The sequence below is a fragment of the Artibeus jamaicensis genome, unplaced genomic scaffold (genome assembly GCF_021234435.1).
Source record: "Artibeus jamaicensis isolate MK-2021 breed Jamaican fruit bat unplaced genomic scaffold, CSHL_Jam_final contig_889, whole genome shotgun sequence".
NCBI classification, from domain to species: Eukaryota; Metazoa; Chordata; class Mammalia; order Chiroptera; family Phyllostomidae; genus Artibeus; species Artibeus jamaicensis.
The window spans coordinates 2,023,102-2,040,672 of NW_026522005.1; the positions used below are offsets into that span (position 1 = coordinate 2,023,102).

General features: G+C 45.0%; 2 protein-coding genes across 8 annotated transcripts in view; both read right to left on the minus strand.

The window, feature by feature from the left end:
- The window catches only part of TXK (TXK tyrosine kinase), a 56,251-nt gene extending 49,805 nt beyond the window's left edge, over nucleotides 1–6,446 (minus strand). The window contains exon 1 of one of the 4 annotated variants that reach the window (XM_037164849.2): nucleotides 6,356–6,446. Coding sequence is in view for 2 of the 4 variants with exons in the window: in XM_053654901.1 (XP_053510876.1) it covers nucleotides 5,464–5,551 (88 nt within the window). In the remaining 2 variants the exon portion in view is untranslated. Of the gene's footprint in view, nucleotides 1–5,463; nucleotides 5,965–6,355 lie in introns of those variants that run through there. The other 3 variants (XM_053654901.1, XM_037164835.2, XM_037164842.2) reach the window with 3 other exon arrangements.
- Nucleotides 6,447–7,582: 1,136 nt separating this feature from the next.
- TEC (tec protein tyrosine kinase) overlaps nucleotides 7,583–17,571 on the minus strand; it is a 108,881-nt gene continuing 98,892 nt past the window's right edge. For 3 of the 4 annotated variants that reach the window (XM_037164810.2, XM_037164817.2, XM_037164824.2), the window contains exons 13-18: nucleotides 17,007–17,178; nucleotides 16,669–16,885; nucleotides 12,304–12,368; nucleotides 9,581–9,699; nucleotides 9,342–9,499; nucleotides 7,584–8,173 (exon numbers count right to left, since the gene is read on the minus strand). In XM_037164810.2, coding sequence (XP_037020705.1) covers nucleotides 8,090–8,173; nucleotides 9,342–9,499; nucleotides 9,581–9,699; nucleotides 12,304–12,368; nucleotides 16,669–16,885; nucleotides 17,007–17,178 — 815 coding nt within the window. In that variant the 3' untranslated portion in view covers nucleotides 7,584–8,089. Of the gene's footprint in view, nucleotides 8,174–9,341; nucleotides 9,500–9,580; nucleotides 9,700–12,303; nucleotides 12,369–16,668; nucleotides 16,886–17,006; nucleotides 17,179–17,571 lie in introns of all 4 variants that reach the window. The other variant, XM_053654900.1, reaches the window with a different exon arrangement.

The window sequence follows — 17,571 nt, forward strand, 5'->3', positions numbered from 1 at the left end:
ATGATTATTAGGCTTGGGGTCATTTTCAATTTAAAGCATCACAGGTCTCCCAGGTGAATAAACAGAGTCACTTCCACATTCATGCTGTGATTGCAGAAACCATTCTTGGGATTGTTTTTGCTGATGTGTCTTCATAAAGAAAACATTTTTGCACCTTTGGAAAATTCCCAATTTATGCCAAAATTCATACCTATCAAGCAAGGGCTTTTGCCAGAGAGACTAAAATGCCCCAGAGATGGGCAATAACTATTTGCCCACTGGAAGGATGTATTCAGAGTGGAGGATTGTCGCAGGAAGGAGCCAGTCTCCTCTCCCAGGCTGACATCCGCACTATTCTTTTCATCTGCTTTTTATTCCCCAGCAAATTCCTTTAATTACATATCAGGGACCAGCAAATCCGGAAAAGGTCATCATGTCCAACGGATTCTCTGTGACCTTTAGGAAGTGGCGCGCCTCTCATTTTATTTGGTATTTGCGTTCTTTTCTGGGAAGGCTTGCTTCTCTTCTCACGCGCCTTGGGCCCGATTAGCATTCCTTTCCCCTCCCCTGGCTACACCAGGGCTCTTCCTGGGGCCGGGTTTCCACCAGGGGGCGCTGGAAGGGAGCGAATGTGCGAAGCACCACTTCCCAGAACTGGCTCCCACGGCCACCTTTCAGCACAACAAACAGACACTTGATAAAAAGCTGCGGGCCATGCTGTCTGGGAAGCAACGCCGGTGGCGCACCTTCCGTTTCTGATGTTTTGAGGTTTATGTAACAGCGTAACCTCGTGTTCATCCCCTGGCATTTCCGATGTCAGAGTTTCGTTTTGAATCAGTGGTTCGAGTGAAATTCATTCCTTCTGAATTTGGTCACAATAACTGGCAGATGGCTACAGATTTTTATTTGAAAACATGAGTAACTGGCTCAGTTTCGAGAGCTGCCCTGAACCAAAGGCCGGACAGTCACCCGCCCACGTACTCAAGGTTGTGGCTTTAAGGCAAGGAATTCTGGTGCCAACTACGTTTGCAGCTTGAAACCCCCTGGCTTTGGGGAAAATAGCTCTCTGGGTGAAGCCTCTAAGCTCACTGCAAGACATGCCTTTTTTTTTTTTCTTTAGAAATTTACTGTAAGGCCAAACTTCCTCATTACTGTCATAAATTCCCACCACAGAACTTTCTCTCTTTTTAAAAGATTTTATTTATTTATTTTTAGAGAGGAGAAGGGAGGAAGAAAGAGAGAAAAGAAACATCAGTGTGTGGTTGCCTCTCGTGTGCCCCGACTGGGAACCTGGCCCACAACCCAGGCATGTGCCCTGACTGGGAATCGAACTGGCCACCCTTTGCTTCACAGGCTGGCACTCAATCCGCTGAGCCACACCAGCCAAGGAGAACTCTATCTTAAGGGCCCTTTGAAGACAGACACATTTTCATTGATTTAACCTGTCATCTGGGAGGTGTGACACACAGCTAGCTTTCCTTAGTGTGGATTTCTGCCTCTAACTACGCATCAGAAGAGGCTTTCCAAGTGCCAAGCCAAGAATCCACACCAATGAGGGAGGAAGAAGGGAAGGGAGGGGGAGGGAGAGGAGAGAAACACTAACATTTTCATTATTTTTTTTTCATTTTAGGAAGCTGTCCTGAGTTCACACCCTATATATTGGAGTGTGAACTCAGAATTCCTACTTGCTCGGGGAGGTCATTCTTGTTTTGTGTGTATGCCTCCTTTTGACATTCAAAGGACACACTGAACAAGAATGCTAAAAGAACACCCCTGTGTGTGTGTTTGTTTCTTTTGGATATTGAAATGGTCATTCTTCTAGGAACTGATGGTCACCATAGATGTTAATCTTTTTAAACCTATGGGCAAAATAAGCTAACAACCCTATGCTAGATTTCAAATTTGTTTTTTAACAGTATCCTTGTCTGTGAAACCTTGAAGTAAGAGTAGTAACTACATTAAGGAATTCATGGCTTACTAAGAGAAAACAGGTACCTAGCTCATGGGACAATACGTGGATACATTTGAGTGGAAGATGAGAATGGTGCTTGGTCTGGCTGGGGCTGAAAGGGTGCCGAGGGCGAGGAAGCTGCGAGGAGATTCTAGAAACCTGGGAGGCTGGAGGGGGCACTGGGCACCAGGGAAGATGGTGTTCCTGGGAGCAACGGGTGCTGGAAGGAGAAGCAGAGGCTCCCTGCAGACTGCTCATCTGTTCACAGCTCTGGCCAAGGCGACCCCTTGCCCCAGAACAATCCAGCACCCTGAAGCCCTTGTTTGCCCTGTGCAGGAATTTTGAAGTCTCCCTGGTAATGAGCTGATGTGAGCTGCAGGCAGCCATCTTGCAGCCCGCTCACAAGTCCGCCCGCCCCCAGGTCTCAGAGTAGTTATTTCCTAGAAGACTGTTGTCTGTGAGCGAGTTTCTGAAGCGCTCACAGAACTCACACGGAAGCCATCTGGCTAAGCTTGCGATGTGAAGAAGCGCCCGGCCCCCAGCCCTGCCCGGTGTGCTCAGCACAGTGCTGGAAGCTGCGCTCCCTGCCCCTCAGCCGGCAGGCAGTGGCCAGGAGATGCTGGCCCCGTGGGCACGGCTCAGAGCAACGGGGGAATCTGCAGGCCAGCATACGAGAAGACATGGAACCCTCACCGATGCAGCGACACAGTGGCTACAGTGACCATAATTATGATAGGCAGTGCAGGGGAATAACAGCGAAATGATTTACAAACCAAAGAAAAGACCCGTATATGCATGTTCACATCAACACTGAGAAATTCTCTGAGAATTTATCTCTAGCCTGAGTCCAAGTGGTGGCCTATGGCTCTTTCTCCTTTTGCCACTGAATTAGTTATCTATTGTTGGAAACAAACTCTCCCCAAACTTAAAGGCGTGAAACATTTATGGTCTCGCAGTTTCTGTGGGTCAGGAATCCAGGCACAGCTTAGCTGCCCCGAGCTGGAGAATCCACTTTCCAATTCACTCACACTGCAGTCAGCAGGCCTCGGTGCCCTGGTTCTCACGATGGGGAATCTCCAGAGGCTGCTCACGGCATGGCAGGTGACCCAGGAGACAGCCCAAGAGCACTAGGGCAGAAGCCATGGTATTTTTGCAACTTCGTCTTAGAAATTATACTGCATCATTTTTACCATATTCCATTCATGACAAGTTACTAGGCCTGATTCACACTCAAGGAGAGGGAGTGCGCAGCGTGTGGGTACCGGGGGTGGTCATCACGGGGGACCATCTTAGCGCCTCCCTGGGCAGCTACCCTGTTCGTCTTCATATTCGCGGTAACAACGGAAGATGCTAACTTAGCAGGGCTGGTGTGGGAATCACACGCAATAAGGAACAAGACAAGGCTTTAAAAACAGAGGCCCCAGAAAACCTGTGATCAAGGGGTCCAGACCTCACTCTGCAGAGTATGCAGATGAGTCCAGAAACTTGCATTTCAACAGCATCCCAGGCATACTTTACACATGCTGAGACTGAAGAACCATTTATATAAATTATCTTTTTCCTTTATAAATTGGGAGGAAAAGAAAGGCAGAGAACTTAGATGAAAACGAGGTGGAGGGGAGTAAAGAGGGGAGCTCTTCGAGCCCCCAGCTCTTTCACCCTCCCCTGTCCTCTAAGGCTCCTGGGCTGGGGCTGTTGTCGGGGCAACTGGTAGTTGGTAGAAAGCCTAGCAACATGGGTTACGTTTCACAAACAGACCCTCGCACAAATGACACCCGCTGAAGCAGTGCCCTGATGCCTCTTTTGGGCTCTCCCCACCATTCAGTAGGACCAATGTCTCACTCATGTGCCCCTGCCCTGCAGTGGACTCCAAGGCCAGCCTTCTAAGACAGCCCTTGAAGCAACAAACATATCTGGCACATGCCCCTGGCCTGGCAAACACAGACAAACTTTTTTTTTTTTGATTCATAGTAATACACTTTGAGGCTTGTCTTAGCTTTCTAATGTCAACAGTAAATACTCATGGCTCCACCCAGCAAAAAGAAAGAGCCACGTCCAGCTGCAGTTTAGAGCAGAAGAAAAGAGGTCATTCTTACCATCAAATTAAATGATCAGAAGTTGAGAGGGACAGTGAGAGTCGGCCAAATTCATGTCCTTCCGAGCCAGACAGAAAGATCCTCAGAATCACCCCACCGATAGGTAGTCACTTATTTCATCCCTTGGGCAATCAGAGGTCCCTGTCCTAACCCTCACCTTTATTTATTTTACACAGAACTGAACCCTTCCTATGGTGATTTATTGCCTCTTCTCTAGTCCTGACCTCAGAAGCAATGAAGAACAGATGCTCACGTAGCTTTTAATAAACGGGTTTTTATGAAGCTACCGTTCATCTCTGTCCTGCCACGGGGGGGGGGGGGGAGAGGTTGCTGCCTCTGTGCTGTTTCTGCCTTGCTCTGCTTGGCCTGTGCTTCTGAGAGTAGGCGGCCCCGTTTTTATCTACGACAAGATCAAGACCCTAACTTATATGCAGATCAGTGCAAATGGAACAACCTGATTTATTTATTTATTTTTTTACAAATGCTGCTGGCAAGGGTTGGGTCCTATGAGGTGATTTGGTGTAAACAGATAATATCATTTTTTTCATTTTTTTATTTATTGATTTGAGAGAGAGAGGGAAAGAGAGAGAGAGAGACATCAATTTGTTGTTCCACTTATTTATGCATTCATTGGATGTTTCTTGTATGTGCCCTGACCGGAAAGTGAGCCCAACCAGGGCCAGGCAGATAACATTTTAAAGCTGCAATCACTTTTTCCTATTGCCACTTGAAAATCAGAAACATAAAAACTTTGTTAGCTGGCCTTTGATTGCTTTCATCTGATGGAACAGAGCTTTGTTGAAGTTTGGTTCCTTAGTCAGAATCAAAATCAAAGACTGTTTTTCTCCCTACTTTTAAATATTTGCATGATAAGGACCTCTGAGTCAGAGAGCTACACTAATAAGCATTTCCCAAAACTGCACAGGGACTGAACAGTCTTCCAAAGCAACTCCAAAATTAAGTTCAGGACGAACCTGTCTGTCATTTTAATCTATTGTTTCTGTGTGATATCTTGTTGGAAGGCAGGCAAAAAGACAGTCACCATCTTATGTCACCAGGTAGTGACATAAAGCAGTCGCCGCCAGTGGCCCGCCTAGGCTGCGGCAGGTCCAGAACGAGGACACGGGCCCCTCACCTCCCGACCTGAGCCGTCCACACGAGACATCCTTCTAAAAACACTTTGCACGCCGCCTCTCTACAGATGTAAGGACACTGCTTTTGCTTTGCTTTCTTTTGCCTTCTCACTGGTGAACATTTACTAAAATGATATCACCACAGTGATTCTGTAAATAACAAACAAACCCTGGTCACCTCGGGGGAAACTGTCCTCCAAATGTCACAAGCCCTACCACGCCTTAGAGAAGACCTCCTCTGGTGTGCAGGGTGAGGAGCACGCCCAGAGCCGCCCGGGGGGGAAGGACAAGGCCCCTCACTTACAGGTGGAGAGGATCATGGCTGCACTTCGGCCCCGGCCAGACGACACCGTCCTCTGTCCTGCAGCGGCGCTCCGGTCACACACACACATCTTTCTACTGAAGTCATAGCTCACCCACGGTGCTTCTCATGGGCCACGCCAGCCCCACCTATTTTCCTGTTCTGAAACCTCAGCGGTGTGTGACTGACAGCCCAATGGCCTGTATCAGAAAGCGCCCCAATCTGCATCCAGACCTCTGGGGGGCGGGGCACGTCGTTTCTCATTCCCAACTGTGTGGGCAACTCCAGCAAACAGCATTTTCAAGAAATCACAGAATTTTGGTAAAAGGGACCTGAAAAACCATCAACTCAAACTGTCCTCCTGGAGAGAGAAGGAAAGGGAAGCAGAGGACAAGGGACACGGTGGCAGGAACAGAACAGAGTCTGGGTTTGGGAAGACAAAGCCTCACTCTAGGTACAGACACTTCAGGGACCATATGAGGAAGCCTTTTGTGGGGGGTGGGGGACATGCAACCAATAAAATTATACACAGAAAAGGTGACTAGAGACTGGCCAAGAAACATAAAAACGACAATACAAAGTGCACCCAGGCGCTCTCCTTCATCCCACTGGGAAGTACAAAGGAAACTGTACTAGAACTAAAGGGACCAAGTCTAATGAACACACAGCACATTCGCATTGCCCTTCCTATTTCCTGCTTTACAGATTAAGATCTCTAAGCATTCTGGGTGGATGCTTCTCTTTTTACTTTACCTTTTGCCTTAGTTCTGCTTCTACGTAAAAACTTTTTTTTAAAGTTTTACTGAGACATTTAAAGATTTTTGGAAAACATTTTCCAGATGTTGCCAACATTTTCCAACATTTGGGAAATTTTCCGGATGTTGCCAGGTATTACCTTGTTTTCCACGACCATCGTCAATGTGACAGTGCCAGGACTGCGCTCCTCCTCACTCTCCTCAGCACCACTGGGCACGTGGAACACAGCTCCTCACGGTGAAATGGGAAGGACGGGGCGGGAGGGGGGAGGGAAGGAGGGAGGGGAGGGGGAGGGGGAGAGCCACAGAGGGGGAGGGAGGAGTTCAGGTGAGAGAGGAAGGGAGGAGAAAAGTGTGACAATAACAGCAGCAGATGACTCGAATTGACAGGGGTATGGTGAAACAGGAAGATGAGGAGGAAGGTGGCAACAAGACTGTGGCAGACTTCAGACAGATATTCTACTTCTTTCCATTGTAAGAGGGATCGGAAAAGCTAGAAGAAGCCTTCGGTGGATTGAAAGACCAAAAGGGAGAGAGATGGTTCCCCAGAGTCATGGCGGAGGGGCCACTCGCGCAGTGCTCTCCAGCACAGGGGACAGACAGCAGGGCTGTCCCCAGAACGGACAGAATCCTGGAGAAAGGCCCCGTGTCTTCCTCGGCTTCCTACCCACCTGGCCTCTGCTCCTGATGAGGGCGACCATTTCTCTCCCCTGGTCGCATGAGGAAGGAGGAAGACTCTCACCCAGCAGGTGTCTAAGTCAGAGACTGTGAGAGTCAGAAACTCACTCACTCAAACTGGATCATAGGGCCCAGTGAGAGGCTCTGGCGGGCAGTCTCTCAGATGCAGGAGCCCAAGTCCGAAACCCTCCTGAAAACCATGGGAGACAGCTCAGTACAGCACTCCCTGCGTTTTTCCTGCTCCCGCTCACAGCTCACAGCGGGGCTGCCTCTGCTGCGAAGGCCACCCGATCCTTCCGTCCCAAAGCCCAGCCCCTCACTCACAGCCTCTGTGTCCTGGGGCAGATTCTTAAGCTGCAGAAACTGACTGATCACCAGCCATTCAGTTTTCCACCTAAGCCCGGTCAGCGGCAGACGCCATAAGCAGGGCTGCTCAGTCCACCCACGGGCCCTGCAGGGCCCGCGGCTGCTCACGCACCCAAACACGTCCACCTGAGTGAGGAGCGGGCATTAACGGCAGAGAGGCCGTACTTTTCTTGCTTGGGTACCGGAATATTTGATTTCCAGGGAAAAGGAGTTAGGAGCTGTAAGGCACCACCCCCAGTCGTAAAAAGATTAGTGCATATATTACAGAATTCAAAGTTTCGGTTAAAGGACAACTCATGTTTCTTATAAATATATAACTTTATATATTATATATATTTACAATATGTACAGCATACAAATGTTTTGTAATATAATACTAATGGCAGTCTTGAAAACAGATGTTTTCAAAATAAAAGATGGGTACCTATCCAATGTGGTTCCTGGTTCCTACAGAACCCACATTCCAGACAGCACCCCAGGCCCAGACTTCTGTAGAAGTTAAAGGGAGGAGACGTGCTGGAACACGGCTCTAACGTCCTTGCTCTTCCCAAATACCCTGGTTTTCCACTGGCAGCAGCTAACACGGCCCCATGGTGGGCACGCAAGCCCCGTGGAATGGATAAGAGCGCTTTTAATCAGCATCTCTAAGGCAGCATCTCCATAATCTGGAAGATTCAGTCATGCAGCTAAGGATGGTCCCAAAGCAGATGCTTTAGGTGTTGTTACTTTGTAAGTAAAACAATCTAGACATCCAAGTGCTAAATAAATTAAAAGTTAGCCACCAAGTGCCATTTCTTCCTTGTGCTTTGGAATCTGGATCACAACACTCCTCATCTTCCAAAGGTGTCTTCACACTCCACTAGCTCATCTATCGTGCGCAGCAGATCTTCGAAGGAAGGCCTTCCCTCTGGTTTCTATAATTAAAAATCAAAGAGAGGCTGTGGGCTCCGGAATCCATTCCAAAACTGATTTCCCAAACTTGAACGACAACACACGGAGCCAGGCGCTCGCTGCTTTGGGACTGGAACATGCAGGCGTCTCCCAGTGGGTCTCATCTATCCTGCACGTAGGGCCGGTAGGCCAAGCTTCCCACCACACTGCTCTCCTGCCCCCATTCGAGAACCTGGCGGAGCTCCTTACTGCCTGAAAGTCAAGTGTGGTGAATTTGCACATCCCCTACCTCCTTGCTACCTAATTTCATTTCCCAGAAAAACACTCACATGGGCTCTCTGCCCAATCAAATCAATCTCCACCCTCAGGTACATACACCAAGTTCATTGCTGCCTTCTTGCCTTTGCTCATGCTGTCCTCTCTCCCCCTTGTGCCACTTCCTGGCCAGAAGGCCTCTTCCCATCCCAGTCCATGCTCTTAGGAGGCTTGTAGCAAATGGCAGGGGGCGTGGGCTTCGGAATCAGATAGGACTCTGGTTCTCTGTGGCTAAGTGGCCTTGGGCAAGCACCGACTTCACGAGTCTCGGTGTTCTCATCCCCAGAGCGGTGCCAGTAACAGTACCTGCACCTCAAAGGGTTATTTTGAGAACTAAATCTAAAGCATTTAGTACAGTATCTTACACATAATCCCTGCGAGCTAATGTTATTATCTTTAATAATAAGTATTATTATTATTATCTTTCAAAAGTCATTCTCGTGACATTTCAATACGGGGAAGGAAAACTTTCCAAAGAATGTGAGTACAAAGACATGAGAAAACTGAGGCTGGGAGAAAGGAAACCTCTCTGGTGAAGGAGTAGTATTTCCACCATATGAGACCCCCACTGAAACAAGAACCACTACCCCAGGCTTATTTCCTGAGTCTCGAACTCAAGCAGCTGTGGCAGGACTCTCCCTTGGGAGTGGGGCAGCCTGAATTCATTATCTTAAGTATTCGCATTTTCCACTTCTTCACATTCTCCTTCCCAGCATCCATAACTGGGCGGAGAGAGCTGGCTTCCTCCAAAGAGTCTGAAATCGCGAAACACACGCACCAACTCACTACGCTATAAAGGCTACACATTATTAATCTACCAAGCCCAGATCCATAAGTGATTTAGAAATTTTTTTAAAGTTCCCCCAAATTCTATACCTCCTGCCAACACCTCAGCATCACTTCATATATGTATTTGGACGCCAACTTCGGCCGGTGGAGTCGGTGGCCGTGAGTAACCATGGTCACCACTTCGTAGTTGGTGTTCTTCTCAAAGGGCATTCTGCCTTCAGTGAATACTTCCCACATTAAGACACCTGGAAAAGGGTGAGGGTTACCGAGTGAGGAACCCACCTCCTCTCCATCAGAGCTAAGTAAAGACAGGCCCCAGGTCTTACCAAACGACCAGACATCTGACTTGCTGCTGAAGCGGCTGTAATTGAACACCTCGGGTGGACACCACTTCACAGGAAACTTAGCACCCGAAGAACTTGTGTACTGATCATCCAGGACGTACCTGCAGTGAGACGCACCACAGGTTTACACCTCGGGTTATGGTCTGCCTTTCTTACGTGTTGTTTAAATTTTTCCTCCTTAGAATCAAAACACAGTTGACTGAAGTCCAACAAGCATCCTGTTGAAGCTAAATGTTTGCCTCGGTGGCCACGCCTGGTGACTTCCACCTCTGCTCCACTGAGGTACTGGAAATGGACGCACTGTGACATACTGGCTATACTTTCATTCTTGTTTGTTTTCCTTTTGTAATAGGCAACAGAGGCAGAATACAATAAGACAGCTTGCCAACTTTTTTTGCATGCTGTTTTGTAACAAAGTTGTACCCAAAGGGCCCACATGTAAGACATCTAAAGCAAAGCTGCACCAAAGGAAGTGGTGAAAAGCACTTGGGGACACACGTGTTTTCAGCCCCCACAATTCCACAGAGCACAGTTAAAAACGGCAGCAAATTAAAAAATCGAATTGCAAAGGGACACAGGTAAATGGTGGAGTATATGCTTATAAACCATGACATTGCTCCTAAACACACACACACGTACATGCACACACTCAAACCCGTATTACACAACGTTTCTATGGGAGCATACTTCAATAATCTCCCTAACAGGACACACACAAACTGATAACACTGGCTATGTCTTGGGAGAATCCTTGATTGGAGTGGTATGTACGAGGACCTCAGCCCTTCCCATAAGGCGGTCAGCGTGTGTTCACAAGAGGAATATGTTTGCGTCTCATATGAACGCACAGAGGTCACTTCTAAAAGTTCCTTGGGAAAATATTCAAATAATCGCACAAACCTCCTTGGCTGTGCAGACAAAGATGGTGACAATGCCACCATGGGCTGGAGCAATTTGTTTGTCAACCAGGGGAGTCTGAATTTAGTGTATAACGAGTGTTTTACAGAGGCTGACACAAAAGCACAGATTTTCTGAAAGCCAACCCTATGAAGACTGAACATGTAATATTGAAGGACTGCCTGTCAGATACAGAACGTCTTTATACAAAGCAAACAAGTAGCACTGATCGTCGGCAGTTCTGGTCCCATGTCTGAGAGTAACACAGCTAACTTCCCTGGTCCTGAGTTTCCTTAGGAGCTGAACTTGACCTGTGTGACCTGGTCCTTGCCTCTGGTCATGGTTGCTCTTTGTGCCGACACTGGGCCAGCCACCCTGGCTCCTTCCATTCCTTGCACAGGCCAAGCTTGTCCCAGATTTCAAACTTTAATGTTTGCTGTTTCTCCCACCTGGAATACTTTATCCTCAGGTTTTCTCCAAACTGGCTATGGTCTGGCTTTTGGGTTTCATTCAAATATCCAGGTCTCAGGTCTTCCAGAGTACCAGATCGAAAGCAACCACCCTCACCCCTACCCCACTCCATCACTCAGCACCCACCCCAGCCCTAAGATATCTCCATCATAGGGGCCGGCAAACTTTTTCTGGAAAGGACCAGAGAATGAATGTTTTAGACCATGCAGGCCAGAGGGTCTTCACCTCAACTCCTCAGCTCTGCCTTTGTGAGGTGAAAGTGGCCAGAGCCAAACATAAACTCATGAGGGAGGTTTTGAGCCAGGAACACCTTACTTGTGGACATTGTCACTTGGATTTCAGATAACTCTCACGTGTTATATCTTTTAATGTTTTTCCCAACCATGTAAAAATGTGAAAACCATTGTTGGCTCTCAGACCATACAAAATGAGATGGGTCAGATTTGCCCTGGACAACATAGTCACTGGCCCCTGCTCTGTCATGACACTGTGTTCCCCCCGTTTGCTGGTCTTAGGTCCCACGTTTTGCCCTCCTCTTGAAGATAAGCCGCATGTGGGCTGGGACTCTCTGCTATGGTTCAGTCTAACATTGTGCCTGGAGCACACAGTAGGCACCTAATTTCGTGTAGATGGATGTACGGATGAATGAATGGACAGAGGGAAAGAAGGACACACTAAAATACAAATCAAAATGATAAAAATTAAGCAAATAAAAACACTACAGATTTGGGTATTCTAAGAACTTTATCCCCAAACAGATTTTTGTGAAAACAAAAAATTCTAGACATCTAGTCCACCCCAGGGGTGGGGGAGTGGAGAAAAAGTGTGTTTAACAGGCTATACCACCACCTAGTGGAGAGAGTTAACAACAACACAGAATAGACGTTTATTTTAATGAAATCGGTCTCAGAACAGATTATTGCCATGCTTATTCACTGGACAAGCTAATGGGAATATCACATAATAGAGCATTAAGCAATCATAACTTCTCAACAACCGGTTTACCTGAGAAAAAGCCAAAGCTAACTAATAGTAATGGATACATTCAGCAAAGAAATCTTCCAAAAATTAAGTAATTTGCTACCTTATACCAGAAAGACTAAGAAGCAGAAAATCAATTAGTTCCTCTATAAAAAATTATGGGTACTGCTAATATTTTGTTAATGTAACAGAATGTGTGATTTTAAAACTGTTCTGACATAGGCTTCGAGGAAGAAGCTGACACACCAAACTGCAAAGAACATGCCAGGCTCTCTGCACTTCCAAGGGGAAGGTCACAGACTCCCATTAATTCAACCCAAAGCCGACAGAAAATGCTCACATACACTTAGACTTACCTGGCCATTCCGAAATCAGATACTTTCACCACTCCCGCCTCATTTACTAGACAATTTCTGGCAGCCTGGGAAACAACATTATAATCGTGTATTAATTACAAAGTTCACAATAAAAGTAGAAAAATGTAAGTTCTGTTCATATTAAATTCAGTGTGCACCAGTCGACACCTGTGGAAATGTCTCCAACGCAAAGCAGCCCCTAAACACCTCAGGCTTGAGCTGCCCAGGCCCACTTACTTACACAGGACATATAATTCATAGGGCATAAAGTATGTGATAATGGACTGTGTCTGCTATCGGTAAGATTCCTGGTCAACAGTGGGCTATTAGTAGCTAAGATTTGAGGCAGTCAAAAGTTACACACAGGTTTTGGATGGTGTAGGAGCGGGCCCCGAGCCCCCGTGTTGTTTGGGGTCAACTGTGCACACAAGCATAAACCTGGGCTCTTCTGCCTCACTACAGAATGGGAAAAATATTTGCAAACCAAATATCTAATAAAGGGTTCATATATAAATATGTAGGGAACTCATACAACTCAATAGCAAAAAAAATCCTATTTAAACTTGAAATTTGCTAGGAGACTAAAACTAGGCACTCACCACCACACAAAGAGGTAACTATGTAGGAGAGTGAGTAGATCTTCAAATATGTGGATACTAAACAACACGTCTCTCAACAACCAGTGGGTCAAAAAGAAATCAAAAGGGAAATAAAAAATTATCTCAAAACAAATAGAATACAACATATCAAATTTTGTGGAATGAAACAAAAGCAGTTCTGGGGACAGCTCCACATAGTAATTAAGTACATATATTAAAAAATTAGAAAGACCTAAAATAAACAACCTAATTTTACACTTCAAGGAATTAGAAAGAGGAACAAATTAGTCCCCAAGTTAGCAGAAGGAAGGAATAATAAAAATCAGAGCAGAAATAAATGAGCTAGAAGCCAGAAAAACTATAGAAAGGGCTAATAAAATTAAGAAGCAGTTTTTTTAAAAAATAAAACTGACAAACCTTTAGCAAAAAAAAGAAGACAAATAAGTAAAATTGGAAATAAAAGATAATTTAACAAATTTATAGAAAAGCAAAAATTGTAAGAGACTACTATGAACAATTAAACGCCAACAAATTACATAACCTAGAAAAAATGAATACCTTTCTAGAAACACAGAACCTGCCAAAAGTGAATCAGGAAAAAATGTGAGCAGGCCAACAGCGAGTCAGGAGGTGCAGAGTCAGTAGTCCAAAACCCCAAACAAAGAAAACTGCAGAGCAAATGTCACTGGTGAATTCTACCACATATTTAAAGAAGAATTAACACCAATCTGACTCAAACTCTTCCAAAATATTGAGGAAGAGGGAACACTTTCAAATTCATTCTAAAGCCAGCATGACCTTGATAGGAAAACCAGATAAGGATATCACAAGAAAACCATAGATCAATATCCCTAATAAATACAGATGCCAAAATTCTCAACAAAACATTAGCAAACAAGATTTATGAACACATTAAGAGGATTATACACTATGACCAAGTGGGGTTTATCGCTGGGATGCAAGGATGGTTCAATATATGCAAACCTGCAAGTGCAATTCATCGCACCAATAAAAGATAAAGATCACATGATCATCTAAATAGGCACAGAAAAAGCATTCAGCAAAATACAACATTCTTTTATGATAACAACCCTTACCAAATTGACTATAGAAGGAACATACCCCAACATCATAGAGGCCACATACGATAAACCCACAGCTAACACGATTAATGGAGGAAAAACTGAAATGGTTTCTTCTGAGATCCGGCACAAGGCCAGGCTGCCCACCCTTATCACCTGTAATCCATGTAGAACTGAAAGTCCTAGCTAAGGGCAATTAGGCAGGACGAGGAAATGAAAGGCATCCAAATTGGAAAGGAAATAATAAAATAGTCAATATTTGCTGACAATATGATCTTACATACAGAGAATCCCAGAGTCAATCAAAAAACTGTTGGGATTAGCCAGTGAAGTGGCAGGGGTGGCATTCCCTTCCACAGTGATGAAGCATCAGAAAAGAAAGTAAAGAAAGCTCTCCGGTTCACGCAGCATCAGAACCGATAAAATATGAGTACATTTAACCAAGGAAGTGGGAGATCTGCACAGTGAAAACTGCAAGCCTTTGCTGAAAAAAATCAAAGAAGACACAAATAGTGGAAAGTAGAAAGATTCTGTATTCACAGATCAGAGGAAAAAATACTGTTGAAATGCCAGATCACCCAAAGCATCTACAAATTCAACACAACCCCCTTCAAAATACCAAAGGTATTCTTCACAGATAGAAAAAAAAATCCTAAGTGTGTATAGAACCACAAAGGACTCTGAACAGCCAAAGCAATCCTAAGAAAAAAAGAACAAAACTGGAGGAATCACACTTGCTGATTTCAACCTATCCTATAAAGCCATAGTCATGAAAACAGTGTGGTACTGGCCCCAAAACACACCAGTGGAACAGAGGAGAGAACCCAGAAGTAAATCCTGGCTTTTACAGTCAACTAATATCCACAAGAAAGCCAAGAACACTCAATGAGGGAAGAATAGTCTTTTTCAACAAATGATGTTAGAAAAACTGGAGAAATAGGCAGAACAGTGAAACTGAACCCCATCTCACACCACTCATGAAAATTAACTCAAAATGGGTCAAAGGCTCAAGCATAAGACCTGATGCCATAGAACTACTGGGAGAAAATGTAGGAAAGAAACCCATTGACACTGGCCTCGGCAATGATTTTTTTTGGACATAACACCAAAAGTACAAACAACAAAAGCAAAGTCAGAAAACTGAACTACATCAAACTCAAGAGCTTTTGCACTGCAAAAGAAATAATCAACAAAATGGAACAACAACCTACATCAAGAGAAAAAAAATCACAAACCAAGTATCAGATAAGGGGTTAACATCCAGATTATATAAAGAACTAACACAACTCACCAAAAAACAACAAACCAATTTAAAACTGGGCAGAAGAACTAATTAGATATTTTTCCAAAGACATCACAATGGCCCACAGGAAGATGAAAAGATGTTCAACATCCACTAATCATCAGGGAAATGCAAATCAAAACCACCACGAGATGCCTCTGCACACCTGTTAAAACGGCCGTCACCGGGACAACGAGAGACAACAGGTGCCGGCAAGGACGTGGTGAAATGGGAAGCCCTGCACATGTAAATTAATGGGAATTTCAACTTGTCCAACCACGTGGAAAACAAAATGGGGGTTCTCTAAAATTCAAAAATACATCTACCATATGATCTAGCAATTCCACTTCTGGGAATCTATCCAAAGGAAATGAAAACAGGATTCTGCTGAAACAGGCACAGCCGGCTTATCACAGCATTATTCACAACAGCCAAGACACGGAACCAACCCAAACACTCATCAGTGGGTGAACAGGTTAAGAAGACGTGGAATATATCCACACTGAACAGTATCCAGCCGTGAGAAAGATATCCTGCTGTTAGTGACAATGTGAGTGGACCTTTAGCACATAAGACAAAGACAAGCACCACGTGACATCACTTACAAGTGAAATCTAAGAAAAGAGTCAAAACTAAAAAAACAAAAAACAGGATAAAATGGTGGTTGCAGGGGATGGGGCACCAATGGTTCTACCAACATGCTCAAAACAGACATATTTGGGAAGAATAAGCAGGAAAGAAAAGGGGAGAGAGGGTGAAAGAGTGAGAAAGAAGGAAAATTAAACATCTCTATCACAGTAATTTAGAGTCATTAATAAAAGATAGACTTTTCCTGGTATTTTCAGGAATTAACAGGAATTTTTAGGAATTTTTAGGAAGGTTCCCATCTTTTCCCAGGGATTTGAGAGATAAAGAAAATACAACAAAGATTTCTGTTACATAGCTTCTGCTGATAGTGTGTGAGGTAGAAAAAAGTATAGAATTTAGTAGTTAAAAAATGAGTCAAGCTTAACTTCCTCATTTATCACCACATGCAAGTCATTTCATGTCTCTAAAGCTTAATTGCCTTATCTGCAAAGTAAAGCTGACCTGAAAGACTGTCACGACTAGCTATTTCATGAGACTCTTCTGGAGGTCCGCAAATGTATGCGTGATAACTCACTGGGTCCTGTTACCTATGCAGTGATGTTTTATTCATACCATTGTCGGTGTAATCATGTATTAGACTTAAAGAAATCTTTGTTAAAACTGTGGCACAAGTCAAACTTACCAAGCTTAAAAATAATAGTGAAATATTGTTCAGAACAAACACTGGGTATTGACGCATCATCGATCACTTGCCGACCCAGTGTTACAAAAGCATTTGGCCAGTGAATGGGCATCCGGGCAGTTGATACTTTACCAGATCTCTGTGGATGAAGCTGTTTCTCTCCAGGTACTCCATCCCTTCACACACATCTTGACACATGCTCAGCAGCACATCTCTGTTAAAATGACCGTGTCTCTGTCGTAGGAAGTTCAGAAGGCAGCCCTTTTCCATGAACTCGGTAACGATGTAAATTGGTTTCTGCTGGGTGCACACACCATAAAGCTGCACCAACTTCGGGTGTGTCAGTTTCCTGGGAGAGAAGTCATGCGCACGCACAGTTACTACAGGAAAAGCAGCCATCAGAGGCAACTGTCGGCGAGGGGCTGCTTTGTAATGCAGAAAGGGGAACCCAAAAGAACACAGTAACTTACATCATCACTTTAGCTTCTTCTATGAAATCTTCCTCACACATCGCGCCTTCCCGAATAGCTTTGATTGCTACTTTGTACTGCGCTCGCCACTTGCCAAGCCTCACCACTCCAAACAGTCCACTCCCCAATTCCCTCATGAAGGTCAGTTCCGAAGGGTTGATCTCCCATTTTTCTGTGAGACAGAAGGGGAAAGAGACAACATGTAACAAGGAGAAAGCAACACGAATCAGTAGGAAACAAAGAATTATAACTCAAGTCAATCACACAGTTACAGGGTAACAATGACTGGTGAAACAGGGCAAATTTGCAGCCTGCCTCTAAGCAGCGAATGGAGGCTTTCCGCCCTCCGGGTGAGGAGGCACCCCGTTCTAAGCTGTCACAGTACAGCAAAGTGAACTGAAGAAGGTAAGAAGATGCTGCACAGCAGGTTAGTAACAGAGCTTGAAAGTTAAAGGTACTTAAAAAAATTCCTCCTTTACCACTCTTTCCCCTCAGTCTTTGATGTTGTTTTATTTCCAATTCCAGCAAGCTGGAAATAATTTAACCTGCTGTTTAGAAGGTGTTT